Source organism: Impatiens glandulifera, unplaced genomic scaffold (assembly GCF_907164915.1).
Source record: "Impatiens glandulifera unplaced genomic scaffold, dImpGla2.1, whole genome shotgun sequence".
In the NCBI taxonomy this organism is placed as follows: Eukaryota; Viridiplantae; Streptophyta; class Magnoliopsida; order Ericales; family Balsaminaceae; genus Impatiens; species Impatiens glandulifera.
Window position 1 is genome coordinate 18430 of NW_025919098.1, and position 12747 is coordinate 31176.

Genomic DNA, 12747 nt, shown 5'->3' on the forward strand with positions numbered 1-12747 from the left:
ACCTAAAAAAGTAGATTTCTAAATTATCCAAAATCATCATTCCTACCCATAGACCAAATTTATTATAAGTAATATTTTACAAGTACCCATTTATTTAAACTTTTTTTTTTTACAAAAATCAGATTGATTGATTAAATATTATTTTAAACCTCTATTTTTATCCAATTAATATATACTTTTGGATGATAATATTAGAAGGAAATATTTTAAAATATTACAAAATAGAATATAAAAGAGGTAATATGTATTTTGCTCCCTACATTACACTTTCTTTGAAATATCTCCGTATATTAATTTGTGATCAAATTTCTTCGACTTTTAATTTATTCATTCATCATAAACAGTCGGCCCCGAGTTTTGGGATACCCTAACCCCGATAGAAATAAAAATTATTTATTTTATTGTCCTAGGTCTAGTATTAAAAATTAATAAAAAAAATTGTTTTTAGTGAGGTTTGAACTCATAACGAAATGAAAAATTAAGTTTCAATGTTGAGCCACTAAGCTACAACATTTTATGTTCAAAATATTCATAAATTTATTATATTTATATTTTATTAAATTTATTATATTTATATATTTTTTGAATAAAATCCAAAAAGATTTTAAAAGATACAAGATCGAGCACTAAGTATCTCACATTATATATAACCATTTCATTTAATTAATTAGAACATCATAATTTTTTAAAACATGAGTGAAACATTTCTTTTAGTGAATGCGAAATATATTAATAAGAGATACTAAGGGATGTGGGGAAATTTGAGCAAATGACCCCCAAAAGGGGGCTAAATGCGTACGGTGCGGGCCACTAAATTTTATAGCGTTGGTAACCCCCAAACTTTTTAATGACCATTATACCCCTGCGTCACGCACCCTCCAGATGCGTGACACACCCTAAACCCTATAAAGTCATAATTTTTTTTTATTTTCGTTTCATTTTCTCTCTCATCCACCCTTTCCCCCCTTTCTTCTCCGCCGTGAACCCTAATGGTGGCGGAGAAGACTTTCTCTTCTTTTTCATCTCCGAAGAACCAATCGAAGAGGCACTGTCTACCATTCCACCATATTCAATGGCCTATAGTTGCGAAGAGCTTCCAACGGCGAACGACGACGGCCGAAGATAAAATTTCAACTATATTCGTTTATATTTTGTGTTGATTTCGTTTACATATGATTGTTTGTGTTGATTTCCTTTACATGTGATTGTTTGTGTTGATTTCCTTTACAGAACATCATTGATTCGCCCTGATTCGTTGAATGCGGGTTGGTTGGTTGGATGCGTCACGCAGGATGTGTCACGCAGGATGCGTCACGCAGGTTGTTTTTGAGGTTTAATCAATTGGTTTGTTTGTTTGTTTGTTTGTTTTTATGAACAATATTACAGTCACATCTTGTTGTAGAGAAAACAATGATATGATTATCCCATCTCCAATATCAGAGAGTGAAATCCTTTCATCACTCATGCCAAGGCATTATCATATAACGAGCTAAGGAACGCCACCTGAAGGCTTCCAAGGTCACAAGGAGTGGTTGGTATGTTTTTTTTCTGGTTGTAATTATTTTGCTTTGTTTTTTACTTCTTCCAAGTATTATTATATACAGACGGAAGCTATAGTATAAACCTTGCTTATACACCTCTAGAGTATCTAAGAAATGGTATTTGTAACCACATTTCTGCTCTTTTCTCCATATTTTAGAATGGTTGCCTTTGTTTGGGTACATACTAGATTGTTGGGAGATCGATCAACAATGTTAATAGTAGATTTCTACATGTTTCCTTCATTATCTTTCAAGTAAATCATTTAGATAAATTATTAAGAATAATAAGAGAATATTCTCATGATCTCTTATTTGGATTGTCTGGAGAAATGATAAGTTGATAAAATTCAGAAAGTGAGCTTTGAGAAATTCACTGCACTTCCATTGAGGAGGGTTTATAGAAAAATTATAAGTTAAAGTATTTTAAAAGCATATTGCAGTTAATCAGCTTCTAGATTAGTGGTGGTTATTAGTAGAAGTTATATTTGGTTAGAATGGCTATATAGCAGATTGAAATAGTTAACAATTACTTCAGATTTATCATCAATCAACCATTAATTCTTCCACTACCAACACATAATGGACTACATAAATTAGCTGGGTAAATGTGCTTGTATGCAGGAAGGGTTACCCCATAAAGTGTCATGTTTAGCTTTAGAACAATGCTTCTGGATCTTCTCAGTGGGAAACACATCCCACCAAGTCATGTAAATGCTTCCCCATGTTTTTTTAGGTTGTATTAACAAAGTAGTCCATAAAAACAACTTCTAATAATTGCAAACATTGTATCAACTGAAGAGGCTACTGTTGTTATTAATATAGCTTCAAAATGTTTGCAGTATGAACCAAGAGAACACAAGAGACCTGGTTGCTACCCTTGCCCCATTGCAGAATAAACCTGATGTGAGTCCATTGTATCGATGCTATTTTGGTGCAAACACAAGCACTTATTTGTTTATTTGATTTGTTCAAGCTTTCTTTTCAAGAATGGACACAGCAGATGAAAGACATGCTGGATGTAAGGAAGCGTGGTGACTTGGCATTCCGTGATAAAGATTTTAGAACTGATATAGATTGTTATTCTCAGGTATATAAAAATAAAACATTTTGGTATGTAATATATGTATGTTTGGTTGTTTATAATTTGATTATGGTTATAAAAATGTTGCAGTTCATAGATGTGGGAACGATGATTTCCCCAACTGTATATGGAAGACGGAGTCTATGTTATCTTATGTGCGAGCAACCTGATGCAGCTCTCCGAGATGCCATGCAAGCCCAGTGTGTCCTCCCCGATTGGTCGACTGCTTTTTACATGCAGGCGGTTGCCCTTGCGAAGCTGGACATGCACAAAGATGCAGCCGATATGCTTAACGAAGCTGCTGCCCTAGAAGATAAGAAGCACAGAGGAGGAGGAACTGGCAGATGACATTTTTTCTATTTTATTTGATTTCTTCTTGTTAATGTTATTGTTGTTGTTGGCTTTGACAGAACAATTGTTGTGTTTATATATATATATATATATATGCAAATGTATTGTTTTAGGGTGACATGCAATTCTTACAGAAAAATCATAGAAAGGGGAATTAGGAAACATAAAATTCAGTTTTTCCATCAATAAATAGGCTCATGAACTCTTCACCATCACAGTTTCTTTCTCTATGAGAAGTTGAGCAAGCTTATGGAGAATGTCAATTTGGCTTGTGATTATTTGTGTTGCTCTCGAGTATGCTTTAACCAGCTCCCTCACTTCGCATCCACAACATCTGCTGTCGCTATCGAGTAATCTTTCTGTGAAGACATCTGCAATCACAAACACAACACAGACTAACTCTGTTTACACATAACATTTTCATCAAATCAATGGATTTCGAATTTTTGATCAATACTTGTTGACCCAAAAGTGATTTCCACCGCCTCCATCAATGGCAATATGGCCGATCTTCTTACTGAACCCAAACCGCTCCACCATCTGTCTAGCCACTCGCGATACTTGCATAAAGTCATTTGATGCTCCTGTTGTTACGTTGTCTAGGGTGCGTTACGCAGGCGCGTTACGCACCTGCGTTACGCAACGCACCTGCGTTACGCAACGCACCTGCGTTACGCAACGCACCTGCGTTACGCAACGCACCTGCGTTACGCACATGCGTTACGCAACGCACCTGCGTTACGCAACGCACCTGCGTTACGCAACGCACCTGCGTTACGCACCTGCGTTACGCAACGCACCTGCGTTACGCACCTGCGTTACGCACCCGGATTCCGCCGCAACGGTGTCATTCACCTACTCAATCCCTAATCACTAAACCCTAACAAACAATGCGTCGAAAGAGAGAAATAAAGGAAGGAGGAAGAATACCAGTAGCAAAAAGAGACATCTCCTTCGTTGGGATTCCGCCGTCTTCGTTGGGATTCTGCCGTCTTCGTTGAGATTCCTTCGTCGGTGGTTGTCATTTTTAGAGAGAAGGAGGAGAAAGGGAAGTGAAGAAAGAGAAGAAGAAAGAAAGAAATGAAAAGAAATGGAAAAACTGGAATTTTTTAATTATATAGTAAGGGCATTGTGGACTTTTCACAATGCCCTCGGGTGCGTCACGCAACTGGAGGGTGCGTGACGCAATAGGGGCATTTTCGGCAGAAAAAAGTTTAGGGGTCACCAGCGCTATAAAAATCATGGGCCCGCACCATCCATAATTTGACCCTTTTTTAGGGTCATTTCCTCAAATTTCCCAGGATGTGTGGGCCTGTAGCCAGGATGGATTTTTAATAAATGTTTATACATAAACTAAAAATAAGTAATTTTCTAATATATATATATATATATATATTAAATTTTATTTATTTTTAATTTTAGGAGGTTTAATTTTAAATTAAATTATTTATGTGCTTTCTTATTACTTTTTTTCCTATATTCCAATCAAACTAGATTGAAATATACTATAGTTATATATATTTTTTATTTATATGATTAGTTTTAATTTATTTAAAATTTAATTAATTTAACTTCTTAGGTAATATTATTTATAATATAAGATTGCATATTTATTCTAATAGGATTGACGGAACCAATAGAGACGGGGTCTGGCTATTGATGACGACTTCGGATAAACGGTTTGATAAAAATCCTGTTATGGATTAATATCTCTTTCTATTCTTCGCAAATCTTTCGAACCCTTGAAACAGATTCAAGTGCGGAAATGTTCGTTGGATTTGAAGCTTTAAACCAATGAAAGATGAATGACAGAAAGTAAAGAACACAAGAAGTTTTTTATGGATGTTCGGAGCAAACTCTCATACGTCACCCCTTCTTCCAACCACCGGAAGAATTCACTATACTTTTTTGAATCAAATACAGTTCACTAATCTAGTTAGCTCTCTGTTGAACAAAACAACATTTGTTCAACTTACAGCACTGAAGTTTTCTCACAGAAAAGATAGTATGTAATACAATGTATTCACAACTAGATGATAAGTGAGATGTTTGATTTCAGGAACTTTCTTGAATGAAAAATGAAGCAGCTCTCTCTTTCTTGTATTTTTCAGCCAACCATTTTTGTCTGTTGTATTAGTCAGCATATATTCTTGAAAAACTTCAACGGTCAAATCCTTCTTTTGGACACATGTCATCTTTCCGTTGGATGTACAATCAATGAGGTACTGGGTAGTACAGCAGAAAAAGATTCTTGAGATAGTCAGCTGCCTGGAAGACTCTGTTGCCAGCTGTTTGGAAGAGCATCTGTCTTCAGATGCCCATCTAATCATCTTAGTCATCCATCTCATCAATTGATCATCTTAGACGCCCCCATCTAACAGTCTATTAGACGCCTCATCTCGGTCGTTCATCTGCTTAGACGCCTCATCTGATCATCTTAGCGTCCATCTAATCAACTGATCATCTTAGACGCCCCCATCTGATCAGTCTATTAGACGCCTCATCTCAGTCGTTCATCTGCTTAGACGCCTCATCTGATCATCTTAGTTGTCCATCTGATTAGACGCAATCTGGCATTAGACGCCCCATCTATTAGACCCCCACGTCTAACCACACATTAGACGCCCATGTCTAACCACACGTCTAACTACGCGTTAGAAGCCCCATCTATTAGACCCCCACGTCTAACCACACGTCTAACTACGCGTTAGACTCCCACGTCTAACCACGCATTACACCCCCACGTCTAACTCCACTAGTTAGACTGCACGTCTAACTCCGTGCGTTGACTTTGAGCTGTGCCTGCAAATTAACAAAAATCCAATTATTAATTATGCATCTAGTGAGATTTAAACTCAGGTCACCAGCATGACAAGTAGGTGTACTTACCACTACACCACAAACTATGTTGATATTTAAATATATTTATATATTTGATATGACTAACAATTATTGAACTTAGTTTTATTCATTTATTATCAAAAACCATCATCAATCATCAAATCAAAATTGTTAAGTTATTTTAAATCAATTAAAACTCTTACCCCAACAATTTCTCATTTTTTGATTATTTAAGCTAAATTATCAAAACCAGTTTAAACATTAAAATCTTAACCCAACACATTCTTATTTGATTATATATTTTCTTAATAGATGACAATAAAAAATGATTAAAGTAAAAAATGAAAAATATTATTGTCATTTTTCAAAAATCATTTTTATCCAAGGTTAATGAGATAATTTTTAGTCTATATACTGAGGAAAATACTGAAGAAGAACAATTTGTTTTAAAATTGATCTTAATACTCTTGAACGAGATCCTGCAATTTGGGTCATATATGACAACATCCCGTTAAACAACAAATTGAAATTAAGCGAGGTTATATTAAAATGAGTCTGTATTAACCTAAGTTTGGTAAGTATGGATCACAAACTCCGTATAAATTTTAATATTTGTGATTTGAAAAGTTTCCCTAGTTAGAGTAATTTTCATCACAAGAGTGTATTCTTTTCCAAAAGAAACCACCTCTTAATCATTCATTAACTATTGATGGATTTAATAATTGAAAAATGGATAACAATGAATTTAAATGTCCTCTTTTAATGCATGTGGAAGGTCTTACTTCGTCACATAGTAATGCAATGAAATGTGTTGAAGATTTGATGAAAGTAAGTGGACATATTGACAAAATGTTGAATGCCCAAAGTTTAGATAGAGTTGAGAATAATCGATTGCGACTTAAAACGATAATTGAGAGTATTCGATGGCTTAGTTTACAAGTTTGAGCATTAAGAGGTCATGATGAATCTCCATCTTCTAAAAATCGTGATAATTTTATAGTGATGATAAAACTTGTGGATCGATTAAATGTTAATTTTGTGATATAATGCTAGAAAAAACTCCAAAAAAAAAAATGCAACATATAATTCATCTATTATTCAGAAATAAAATTTTGCAAATTTTTGCAATTTAATCGAATATCATCACTTTTTAGATCTCGTATATTTATTTTATTTTAATAGAATTATTCGTGGATTGATTCGATTATTATGTTAGTTACCCGTAAGTGACTTCTCTAATCAAATATCTCATTCACGACTTTTGGTATTACATTTCGGAGATTGTGTTAGTTGTGGACTCCGACAATATTGTTTTTAGTTTCCGACTTTTCTTTTCTCTTCTCTTTCATATATGTTTATATTTGTATTAATTGTAATAATTAGTCTAAGTAAGTAATATTGTAAGATATATGTTGTTCATATTTTCTCTTTAATATTGAAATTTTACAATCATAATTTAAAATTGTTTTAAAGTATTTAACCAAAATCGAATATATTTAATTTATTAATCAAAATATTAAAATATTTAATTTATGTTATATAATTATTTAAATATCCTAAATGGTACAAAGGACAATAATTATGATACAAATTAAGGACAATAATTTAATTATTACAACTGTATAGTCACGAGCTCATAATTAAAATAATTAAGGGTCACACTCACCCATATAATTCCAAAACTTATACTAAACACATGTTTTTCAAAACTACATATAATAAGGATATATGGTCATGGGTGGTAATATAGTAAATTATTTTAGAGATGGAACCCTGGAACAAGCTGCCCAAAAAGGTTGTGCTCGTGACCGGAGCTTCCTCGGGCCTCGGTAGAGAATTTTGTCTCGACTTGGCTAAGGCGGGTTGTCTCATCATTGCAGCAGCTCGTCGAGTGGATAAACTTAACTCCTTGTGCGACGAAATTAATCAGACAAATGAACTGTCATCTACTATAAAAGCTGTATTTGTTGAGCTCGATGTCACGTCTAACGAAAACAAAATTGTCGAGGCAGTGCAAAAGGCTTGGGATGCATTTGGACGCATTGATGTTTTAATCAATAATGCCGGTGTTAGAGGTATTTAAATATGAATATATAATTTTTAAATTAACTAAACTCATAATTTATAAATATGAATATATAGGGAGCGTTAGTTCCGTTATAGATATTAGTAAAGAGGAATGGAACCAAACAATGAAGACAAACCTAGATGGTCCATGGTTGGTTGCAAAAAATGTGATGGCTCATATGATAAAGGCAAGGATAGCCGGAAGCATCATCAATATCTCCTCTAACGCTGGCCTCAATCGTGTCATTGTACCCGGTGCTGTTTCTTATGTCAACTCCAAATCAGCGCTTCACACTTTAACTAAGGTCACTATATATCTCGATCTCTTTTATATTTCATGTCATTTTTGTAATTCAAGAAAATTGTGATTATAGGTTATGTATCTGGAAATGTATTCATCGTGGACTCGGGCTACACCCTCCCTGGATTCCCTCTTTCGTCTTCTCTTTAATTTTCTTCTAGTTGTTCAATAATAAGTATTTATGCAAGTGACTAATTGCAAAATGGGTGTGTTGTTCAATAATAAGAATTTATGTAAGTGACTAATTGCAAGATGGGTGTTATATTTTTTTTAATTAAAGAATTTTTGTCTTCATTTTGCATTTAATTAGGAGGTGCTTCTTCAATTTATGGAAAAACAAATAAAATAATAATTTTATGTTAAACCAAAATTTATTATTGGGGAAGTGTTAACATGTAGGCATCACAAAAATATCTAAATTTCATTTTGAAGGATATTTTACAAAAAACAGTGTGTTTATAATTGTTTTTTATTATAAAGTTAAAACCTTTGACTTATTACACATTCTTTTTAACCCATTTAATTTTTTATACAATTAATATTAAAAGGAATAACTTTTTTTAAAGGAAAAAAGCTCATTTAGACGTATGTACTTGTACAACTAGCTCATTTAGACGTATGTACTAATAAAAAATCATTTAAACATATGTACTATCAAAAATTGGCTCAATTAGCCTTTTTTACTAACCATGGTTAACTTTTATTTTAAATTTATATATTTATTAATTAAATATTAATATATTTTCACTCTCATTCCTTTTCATGATAATTTATTTTATTCTTAATTTTTTTTATTATTTAATATTAATTTCTCTTTATATGTATTTTTCATTTTTTTATTAGTTTTATATTGCTTAAATTCTTATTTTTGAAAAATATTTAACAACTTATTTATAAATTTTATGTTGTACTGTAATATTTTATTGAATATTTTTTTTATTTAATAAAACAAAAATGAAATTAATAATTTTTTGTTTAATTTTATTCACGACTTATAATAGTAAGTGCATTGTTTTGTCTAATATTGATTATTACTCTTTTGGGTTTGATGAATGAGTTTTTTTATTATTCAATTTTTAATTCTTAATTAATTTACTTTTGTGTTGAAGAATTTTTATTGTTGAAAGAATTTTCATTATTTTCATTGTTATATTCAATCATTGAGACCAAATAATTTTAAAATAATTAATAATTTATGTGAAACCAAACAACTTTAGAATTAATAATTTATGTGAATATATGAAAAAAATATAAGAAAGAAGAAAAAATATAAAGTTAAAATAATTAATGATAAATGTTCATGTATATAAAAAAATTAAAATAATCAATAATAAATGCTCATATAGAAATAATAAAAAAGATAAAAAAAAATAGAGAGTTCATTTATTAGTAATAAATGAAAAGGAATAAGAGAGAAATATATTAATATTTAATTATTAAATATATAAATTAAATAATAAAAATTAATCATGGTTTACTAAAAGAGGCTAAATAAGCCAATTTTTGATAGTATATACGTTTAAATGACCTTTATTAGTACATACGTCTAAATGAGCTAGTTGTACAAGTACATACGTCTAAGTGAGCTTTTTTACTTTTTTAAATTTATAAAAATATATATATTAAAGTTTTCATCAGAAAAAAAACTAAAATTGTATGAATTATTTTATAAAAAAAAAAAAAATAGTCCCTATATATTTTAAGTTTCAAGTACATATTGTTATGCCTATTAACAAGACAACACATTTGGTTAAAAGGCAAGACTTTTTCACCTTGAACCGATTAACATTGTTTAGTGATATTTAATTTATAATAATAATGAAAATACATGATGAAATGTAAGTTATGTAATTAAATATGGACAATTATATTTATTTTTAACTAGGTGAATAGCATAATCTCAGTCATTAACCTCGTTTTTATTAAGAATCAAAATATTAAGTAAGACATTTGATCTACTTTAGTTAAGGAGTGGATAAAGAAAATAGCATGGAAATTGAATCAACATACTAGTAACTTGTGTAAGCTGATTGCCATCACATGCAAAAGAAAACATTAATCTTAAAGGCAGCAAAAATTATGGTCTCGCAACAAATAACGTATATGATGTCCAAAGTAACAAGCATAAATAATACCAAATCACCTTTTAACACTATAGAGAAATCTTAGGCTGTGCTTTCTTGAGAGCTCTCTGCATTCAAATAATATCCATCAAAATTCATATAAATGATGCATCATTGGTGTCCTGTTTACCAAGTTTTTGGCTGTCTCGTTTTGTATAGAGGTGTTCGAAGACATGGCCTAATCATGGGTTGCTCTGTTACTGGTGTTCAGCCCTTATAAGGGGACTCTCCTATGTAGGTATGCAAAAACTAAAAATGTCAGAAGTGGAGTTTGAACTCACGCCCGCGTTAGTGTACCAGAACTTGAGTCTGGCGTCTTAGATCATTCGACCATCTTGACATATGTTCATGACTTGATAGTTTATAAAAGTCATTATAAACAAATACTAGGAAGATTTCCGTGTGATGCACACGGATAAAAATATATTGTTACAACGTCTCACATTCTTCAAATTTGGTGTTGAATTAAAAATATAAAGTGCTATTAACTTAGTTGATTACAGAGTTGTACTTGTTTGTTTTGTCAGATTGCGAGTTCGAAACATACCTATAACATTTTTAATTTATTTTTAACCGTTTTAAGTTTATGGGCAGGTCAACTCACAATCCGACCCAAGTATCCATATATTCTCACATATATATCCAAATTAACCACAACTCTCGATCCTACAATCCAAACACTTTCAAAAATTAAACATCATATTATTTATTATATATATATTATATTATATATTCTATTATATTATATATAATTTGTTTTAAGAAGGTTGGTCCGAAGGTTGAGGATATGAGCAAGCCGGTAAACCGGTTGTGTTTCTTTCTTGACTTATTCTGGGTGCAATTGCAGGAACCTACTATGTGTTAATTCCCATTTGCATGTGGGTTAAGGATCAAATTTTCCTTACAGGTATGTCAATCTAAAATTGGACCAATTAAGCAATTTTAATTTATGTTTGTTTCAATGTTTCAGTTTTCATGTAAATTAAAGTATGATAAGAAGTCAGGGTTCATTAATTAATTATATATTGATGACCTTATCTAAATTGTTTTATTTATTTTGAACTGATTAGGATTTCTTTTTTGGCATTTGTCATCATCATAATTCATAACCCATATATATGCAAACAATTTCTTGTGATTTGGTTCATTGGATAAACTTATATTTTGGTAATATTCTTGCAAAATCAATAGAAACCAATGAAAGTGAGAGTCATGTAACAATTTTGGGTAAAAACTATTACAATTTTGAGTACCCAAACAAAGCTAAATGTTTTCTTCTTGGATTCTGGCTATAATATTCTCTGTTTTCACTTTTTTCTCCTCTTTGATATTTTTTATTTTTGAATTAATTACTTAATTATAAGAATTAGTCTAATTAAAATTAATTAAAAAATTACTTAATTTAATTATATAAATTATGTCAAAATTCTTTTCTAAATTGCCTAAAAACATATAGAGAAGAAAAGAAAATTGTGGAGTAAGCTTTAAATTTTTTTGTTTGAAATAAAAATAATATATATATATATTTAAAGTTAATTAATAAATATATATGAAAAATTCATTCCTAATTATTTATTAACACATCTCATTCTTCTCTCTTCTTTCATTTGTTTTCCATTACTATCCTCTGGATAAATTTACAAGTGTATTTGTAGTCCTATTTATAATGGATACAATTTTTAAAAAATATTTCCAAACATGATCAATAAAAAATATTTTTATATTAAATAATAAAATTTACTTTGACAATTAAATCTTAAAAAATTATAATAGTTTTTAAATAATTTATCATAGACAAAACAATAAAATTATATTTAAAATTAAACAAAAAATAAAAATACAAAGAAATAAAGAAATATTTTTTTTAAAGAGATAATAGTTAGTTGAAACTTGAACTGTCCCATTTGCCGACACATTTAATTGAAAGTGTTTCCAAATCATTTCTCTGATCTAATGCATATATAGTTCAGTGTTATCCTTTCAAAGTTTTGAATAAAATATACCTACCTTCTCATCTAATTCTCATCTAAGGCCTTGTTCTTCTTTTTTTATATTTTAAATCAAATCAATTTTTTAATTAATCATTTCACAACAATCACATTACTTATTTCATTAATCAAAATACTAAAATACCCTTTAATTTAAATTATTATTTTATATTTTATTTATTTATATCAATACATTTTAAGTATTTTTACCAAAAATAATCATCACATCTTCAAAATCATCACCCATCAATCAATTTCTCTCTCTCTTAATTTTTTAAAAAACCCATAACCGAACAAGGCCTAATTCTTTTAAATTATTAATTAAGTCTTCAATCAATTAATTAAAATATGAAAAATTTAAAAGAGATAATATATTACATAAACATTACATAAATATTACATTACAATCAAATAAAATACATAATATTCAGTACATCACGAACTCCATCTTGTA

At 30.5% G+C, this 12747-nt stretch overlaps 1 protein-coding gene and 1 pseudogene across 1 annotated transcript; both read left to right on the forward strand.

Moving 5' to 3' along the window:
* The first annotated feature begins 989 nt into the window (after positions 1-989).
* LOC124917431 lies at positions 990-3137 on the forward strand (annotated as a pseudogene).
* A 4442-nt stretch (positions 3138-7579) lies between these two features.
* LOC124917432 (3-oxoacyl-[acyl-carrier-protein] reductase FabG-like) lies at positions 7580-8332 on the forward strand. Its single transcript, XM_047457876.1, has 3 exons — positions 7580-7889; positions 7957-8186; positions 8240-8332. The coding sequence occupies exons 1-3, from the start codon at positions 7580-7582 to the stop codon at positions 8330-8332; spliced, it is 633 nt and encodes a 210-aa protein (XP_047313832.1).
* Positions 8333-12747: the final 4415 nt, after the last annotated feature.